General features: G+C 46.0%; 1 protein-coding gene across 1 annotated transcript; it reads left to right on the plus strand.

The window, feature by feature from the left end:
• The first annotated feature begins 200 nt into the window (after positions 1-200).
• On the plus strand, positions 201-6,135 carry anapc4 (anaphase promoting complex subunit 4). The gene is made up of 27 exons (XM_011472880.4): positions 201-333; positions 412-517; positions 590-722; positions 803-877; positions 956-982; positions 1,054-1,098; positions 1,185-1,269; positions 1,411-1,518; positions 1,596-1,766; positions 2,402-2,466; positions 2,581-2,623; positions 2,701-2,777; positions 2,853-2,953; positions 3,024-3,075; positions 3,152-3,207; positions 3,297-3,343; positions 3,420-3,476; positions 3,548-3,604; positions 3,682-3,775; positions 3,871-3,968; positions 4,045-4,106; positions 4,184-4,222; positions 4,306-4,407; positions 4,479-4,556; positions 4,629-4,796; positions 5,378-5,501; positions 5,808-6,135. Exons 1-27 carry the CDS (start codon positions 226-228, stop codon positions 6,045-6,047), a joined length of 2,418 nt encoding a protein of 805 aa, XP_011471182.1. The 5' UTR covers positions 201-225; the 3' UTR covers positions 6,048-6,135.
• The last annotated feature ends 740 nt before the right edge of the window (positions 6,136-6,875 follow it).

Genomic DNA, 6,875 nt, shown 5'->3' on the forward strand with positions numbered 1-6,875 from the left:
CATTGAGATTTTTAAAAGGTGGAACTGTCCCAGAAGAGCATCGTCCAGTCATTGTCGGCGCCGCTCCACCTGCGGGCCGCTCCACCTACATCCACTTCACCTGTGGGCCGCTCCACCTGCGGGCCGCTCCACCTGCGGGCCGCTCCACCTGCGGGCCGCTCCACCTGCGTTCCTTTCACCTGTGGGCCGCTCCACCTGTGGGCCGCTCCACCTGCGGGCTGCATCATGCCAGCCTTCCGGCAGGTAGGGGAGAAGCAGCTTCCAAACCCTGTTCTGTGTATGGCCTGGTCTCCAAAGAGGGATCTGATCGCTTTGGCCAACACGGCTGGAGAGGTGAGCTTCAGCTCCTGAAAACCCTCTTACTCTTTATGCTGGTTTTTTATCCAAAGTTGAATGTTTTGATTTTCATAGCTGCTGCTGCATCGCTTAGCAAGTTTCCAGCGGGTTTGGAGTTTACCACCTACTGAACGCACCGGGAAAGAGATCACGGCGCTTGCCTGGAGACCAGATGGCAAAAGTAAGGGTGGACTCGACATATTTCAACTTGAATGTGAGGATTTTATACTCTGCTCATCCATTTGATCTCCAGCACTGGCCTTCAGTCTCGGAGACACAAAGCAGATCGTCCTTTGTGGGGTTGAGAAGGCAGAAATCCTTCACGTGTTCCCAGTGCAGAGCGCCGTCACCTGCATGCACTGGATGGAGGTCGTGGATGAGAGCAGGTGAAGAGAGGCTCAAGGGATATCCATGCTTTAACCAAACAGACAGGAATCATATTAAGTTATCGTTCTCTACCTTCCAGCTCCCTCAGCTCTTTCTACAGCTCAGAGGATGAATCCAAACTTTTTCTCCCAAAAATCCCAACCCTTCCAAAAAGGTAAAGCCATGAAGACGTGCATTGCTTCAAATCTCATCTACTGGCAATCTCCATGCAGTCATTGTTTTTCCTCCACAGCTACAGCACAACTTCAAAGATCTTCAGGTGAGACACCATTCATGATGAATGTTTGGAAGCGTTTGAATTTTTCCTGAGTGTTCTTCCCTCTGTCACAGTGAAGAGAAGTCAGATGAAATACTCAATCTCTTGGGAGATGCCAGGTAAAAAAACAAGGTGACAGTTTTTGAGGATTGAATGAAAATGGTTCCACGACTGTAAGAGTGATTTTTTTTTTTTTTCCTTGCAGACTGAATGTTCTTGTTCTTGGAGGAGATTCTGGCTTTGTGGAGCTTTATGCTTATGGGATGTATAAGATAGCAGCTGTGGATGGGGTAAGAAAGCTTTCTTGACATTGTAACAAACAATTAAAAGTGACCAAAGAGGGGTTTTACTTGTATTACAGATTTAATTGGTAGTAATCCTGAAATGCCTGGAGATTGAACTGTTTTTCTTGGATTTATCCTGCTGTGCAGGTGACTGGAACGTGCCGCAATCTGTGTCTATCCAGTGATCTCAGGTCTCTGTCTGTCATCGCAGAGGTCAGGTCTGCTGACAATAACCCAGAGATCTGCTACATCCAGGTGAGGTGATCCACTCTGGTTCTCTCTGAGTATCTATGCTCTGTTTGTGTTCCTAATGCGTCCTCCTTGCCCGTCAGCTGGACACAGGCCTGCTGTCTGACTGCCTGCCTGAGGTCACCCGGATGGCGCTGAAGTTCACCTTCATCTCCACGCTGCTGCAGTACCTGCATCTCTCTCTGACGTGTATGTGTGAGGCGTGGGAGGACATCCTCATGCAGATGGACCTTCGGCTCACCAAGTTTGTTCAGGTTTGTTTGGTAAAGAAATGCCTTTCTCTGGAGGAAGAATCAAACATTTGAGCGCATATTGGCTTAGTACGGTGGCCCTGATGTGCAAATCACATCAACAAATCTCTCACCAGAAAATCATGGTAAATGAAAAAAGCAGACCAAATAATAATAAGGTGGGTATCAGGGGACGTCTCTGATTGGATGATGATGTTTGTTCACCTTTTTGGCGGGAAGTTCTTTGTCATGGCGATCTCTTCCATCAGAGGAGATTTCTTTAAGCTTCTGGCCACGCCCACTGCACACGTTTGCTGATTGTTTAATCAGCTGTTTGCCACAGTTCAGGTGAAACCTTCTTCTGCGTTTCCTCTTCTTCACAACTCAAATGTCATCATCCAATCAGCAATGCCTCAAAGGACCTGCCTCTTCTGGTTTCTCTAGTTCTTTTTTAATTTTAACATTAACTTATGGAAACTCCTTTTTTCTGAATCTTTTTGTTTACATTTCAGTCTCCTGAATTTTGTTTTGATTTCCAAAAGATGATGTTTTTTAGTTTTGCTTTGTTAACTGTCATTCTGGTCTTAACATGCGTTTGTGTTAATGTGATTGGGACCTCAGGGCCACCATACTCAGGGTCATGTCTTCTGTGTTCCCAGGAAAAGAACACGAGCACTCAGGTTCAGGATGAGTTTCTGGAGCTCCTGCTGTGGGGACAGTCCAGGTGGAAAGCAAACCTCCTTTGTTGTCTTCATGGTTGAACTGTATTGCCTGGACCGTCCTGTGGATGGTAGCAGTGAGTAAGGAATTGTTTTAACTGTTTTTTCATCCTTTCCAGTCCTGAACTTCAGGCTCTCCTCATGAACCAGCTGACTGTAAAGGTGAGGAGAGGTGAGTTCAGACTCCACCTCCTTCTGAGGACTTGAGACTGAAATCTTTCCGTTCCTTCACCCTTTAGGGTCTGAAGAAGCTTGGCCAGTCTATCGAGTCTTCTTACTCCAGCATCCAGAAGCTGGTGATCAGTCACCTGCAGAGGTTCGCTCCCCCTTCTGTCCTCAGGTCAGTGCTCCTCCTCATGCTCCTCATGCTCCTCTCTTCTGCCTCCTGCAGTGGCTCCGAGGCTCTGCTGTACCATCTCAGTGAGGTGAGAGGGATGTCTCTGTGGAGGCAGAAGTTTGAGCCCCTGGGCTTAGATTCTGCTGCTATAGAAGGTACGAGTTCAGACACGTTGTGATGGGCTGAGCTTCATGCACATCAGTAAACATGGTTGGTGGTCTTCAGGTGCCATCACAGCTGTGGGCTCCTTCTCTCTGAAGGCCAATGAACTTCTGCAGTAAGTTGGTGCTGATGAAGAGGATTCTGTGCGCACTGCTCTGGTGATTCATCATCTTATGTGTTTCACTGTTTAGGGTCATCGACAAGAGCATGAAAAACTTCAAAGCCTTTTTTCGCTGGCTGTATGTGGGTGAGAATGAACCTTTCCCTAATTTCATTTAAATCAACGATAAAAGAACAGCTGCATGTTCTGATGGATGTGACATGATTTCCCTGCAGCCATGCTGAGAATGTGTGACGAACACGTTCCACCAGAACTCAATAAGGTCGGTTTGAGCACAGATGTTTGGTTTTCACGTATTTCTGAAAACGTTTTACAACTTAAAGCTCTTAAATCCTCAGATGACTCAGAAGGACATAGCGTTTGTCGCTGACTTTTTGTCGGAGCATTTTAGTGAGGTAAGCGGTGAAAGAGCAGCTGCTCCGTTCAAACTTTGGGATTGTTTTGAAGAGTTTTATGGTTTTAATAGAACGAGGAGCTCTTTGATCGTAAAGGGAAATACTTCAACGTGGAGCGAGTTGGTCAGGTATGTGATGGACCAATCAGCTGGAAGTGATTGAATGACTTTGCTTGCTGATTGTTCCTTTGTGTGGACATTTACAGTATCTGAAGGATGAGGATGAAGACCTCATGTCTCCCCCCAACACCAAGGGGAACCAGTGGCTGAAGTTTTTAGAGGAGAGCTCGCACCTGAAAGGTCAGTCCTTTTTTCTGGAGTCCTTCAATTCTTTGTTGGGACACATTTTCTCCGTCGGTTCTGTAACCTTCTACCACTTTGATTGACTTTTGCAGAGAGCCCGTTGCTGTTTCCATCATATCCCCAGAAGTCTTTGCACTTTGTAAAGAGGATGATGGAGGGCGTGATCCAGCACTGCCTTCAGAAACCGGCTGTGGGTTTGAAGCGTCCCCGGTCTGCCTCTCATTCCTGTCCGTCATCTGAGATCATCCCGTCTGTTTCTCTTGCAGGAGGTCATTGGGAAATCTGTGAAGCAAGCTGCTTTTGTGCCCCTGTACACTGTGCCAGAGAGGTGACATTTGACTCTTTCTCAGAATGATGATTTCATGTGACATATCCCCACCATCATCGTTTCATTCTGTTTTGTAGCTCAGAAAACACACCCCGGCTCTTCGAACTCCCATCTTTGTAAGTGGGACACAGACATCGTAAGTTTTGTTTGCCTCAAATTGAGTCAGTGATGATCATTTGTCTTCTTGGTGTTTTCACAGATGGAACGATAAAAAGGCCAAAATGCATAATGTTGTGTTCTGCATGCCGGAGGTTTCACCCAGCAAGTTTTACCTGCTGCGCAAAGAAACCCACTCAAACAGGTGAACTGCTGGGAGCTACGTCTTTCTTGAGACATTTCAGTCTAATGAAGCTTCTTTTTTAAACCCTCCAGTCAAACTCCACTCAGTGTTGTGTCGTTTAACCTCACCCACCAACTTGAAGATCCAGAGGATGACAATGCTGCAGACCAGTGAGCCTTTCCTATGCCGTCCTCTTTACATTTGCCTTTAGAAGAGTTGCTCTAATAACTTTTCTTTTCCAGGCCAGGTTATGTCTACAGCTGTCTGGATGCTCGTTTCTATGACGATGACATTTTAACAGTGGTATTACAAGCATGTGAAGAGCAGAGCGGCTGGCGTGGTTTGGCTCAGCTTCCTCTTTCATCCAGTCTGAGCTGTGGGACCGACTTCAGCTGGCAGCCCGACATCAGGTGAGGGAGCCGTGTCCCCCTCATCATATGACCCCTCCCCTCAATAAACGTGTGTGGAGCCTGCTGGCCCCAACGTTCGTAGTTTTGATTGACAGATTTTGTGTAGCCTACTTTCAAGTAGTAGGGGTGTGGTCTTCCAACACTCCTGAATGGCCAGAGCAGTTGCTATAGAAACGATGACTCAGACTGACTTGGACCAATCGCTGCTTGCTGACATTGTCTGATTCCAACATGGCGGCGACTGGCTTGACTTCATTTGGTTGGAGCCAGGAGGAAGTGTTTTCTATGGGTGATGTCACAGCCACTCAGTCCAGTAGTTCAGGTCAAAATCCTCTTAACCTATTGGACAAACAGTGAAACAGTCTCAAGCATTTAATTTGGTTTGAAAGTTTCACGGCAGTAAAGCGTGTTTTGCTGCGTGTTCTGACAGACGGATCAGCTTCAGTAGACAGCATGAATCACTGAATAAAATGCTAACAAAAGTATAACTAAAAAGCAGTAAACCCACCGGGACTGGACTGACAGAATGGAACGTGTGTTGGGATGGAACGTGCTGAACTTTAACGTGTTTGTATGTTCAGGCTGGACCAGCAGAGCAGCACCATCCCATGCCAGACTCTGTTTCCAGGGACCCAGTGGCGTGAACTGGAAAACATGAAAGCTCAGTTTGTTGCCGTCAACGGAATCCGTAAAGTGGCGTGCGTGGTACGTCAAACCTCTGCTTCACTTCAGAGTTCACCTTTAGCCTGCTGCCTGTCCCGGTCCTGAGCAGCATGTGCTTTTTGGGTTTGATATGTTAACAAATCAGACATAGAATCCTCCACAATGGTGGTCATGTCAGAGCTTTTCTGATGGTACAAGAAAGAAATGGACAGTAGCTGAGTGTACTTCTGGGATTGATTTATGACTTCTGTTGCAGAGGAGTAAATTCAATCCCAATATTTCCTAACTGATTGAATGAATCAGGACCTACGGACAGTTTCAAGTCCTGTTTCTTTCTCTTCTTGGTAGCTGAGTTCCAACGTGAGGCACATTCGTGTTTTTGAGATGGATGTAGAGGATGAAGAGGACGAGGGGCTGGAATCTCTGAATGCAAGTGCTGACCAGGATGGGCTGGAACCGTCCGGGCCCAGGCGTGGGCCTGCAGAGGAGAACCCTGAGACTGACGGTGAATCCAAGGGGGGCCGCGGAGGTGCCCTTCAAAAAACCGAGGAGCATCTGGAGTCAGAAGAAGCTCTAAAAGTCCCATGACACCAAGAACAAGGTTCTTTGCATAAATGCTTAAAGTCCTGTGGTTTTTTGATTGTTTATTAATAAAAAAACAATCTGCTGTCAGCTATTTTGAAACTCACTGTTGAATCTTTTGTCCCCAATATTACGCCCCAAAATGGGTCAGCAGGGTTCCCTTTGAAGGTCAACGGCAAACCAGCTACAAAATTGCAGTTTTAAATAATTATTTGGGAACTGTAAGAGTGAAGTGGGAGTTGAACCAGACATTTATGTAATAATGTGAGGTGTGTTGGAGTTTCACAGTACCTGTTGGAGTTTTATTTAACCTTTATTTACCCAGGAATTGTCCCATGGATATTAAGAATCTCTTTTTCGAGGGAGTCCTGGCTAGGGGGGAAACAATAAATTACATTTACCATAAAAATGTCAACATTAAAAACATAAATAAAAATTAGAACTCATGTAAAACAGGTACAGTTAAAAGGGACTTTCTCCTCAAATCTCAGCTTGGATTTAAAAATATTCAGTGGAATGAGTTCTTTTAATTTCCATCTTTTCTGTAGAGCGTTCCATGTGGAGGGGGCAGAAAAGACAAAAGCCTTTTTCCCCAGTTCTGTACGAGCAAATAGAACGGCGAGCGATAGATGGTCATTGGGGCGCAGTCCGTATGATTCCACAGTCCTCAGCTTGATCAGGCTGCAAATGTAGGAAGGTAAAAGTCCAAGAAGAGATTTGTAAATAAAAATGCACCAGTGTGTGAACCTCCTGGTGGACAGAGAAGACCATGTTGTGTTGTAGTGTACAACATCAATGATTCATTTGTAGTGACATTATTCACGTATACGCTCA

The sequence above is a fragment of the Oryzias latipes genome, chromosome 4 (genome assembly GCF_053564925.1).
Source record: "Oryzias latipes strain Hd-rR chromosome 4, Olatipes_Hd-rR_3.1".
Classification (NCBI taxonomy): Eukaryota; Metazoa; Chordata; class Actinopteri; order Beloniformes; family Adrianichthyidae; genus Oryzias; species Oryzias latipes.

Coding starts and splice junctions, on each gene's coding strand:
- anapc4 (XM_011472880.4), top strand. CDS start 226: ATGCCAGCCTTCCGGCAGGTAGGGGAGAAGCAGCTTCCAAACCCTGTT. Junction 1,519..1,595: donor CAGAGATCTGCTACATCCAG/GTGAGGTGATCC, acceptor CTTGCCCGTCAG/CTGGACACAGGCCTGCTGTC. Junction 4,223..4,305: donor CTCTTCGAACTCCCATCTTT/GTAAGTGGGACA, acceptor GTGTTTTCACAG/ATGGAACGATAAAAAGGCCA.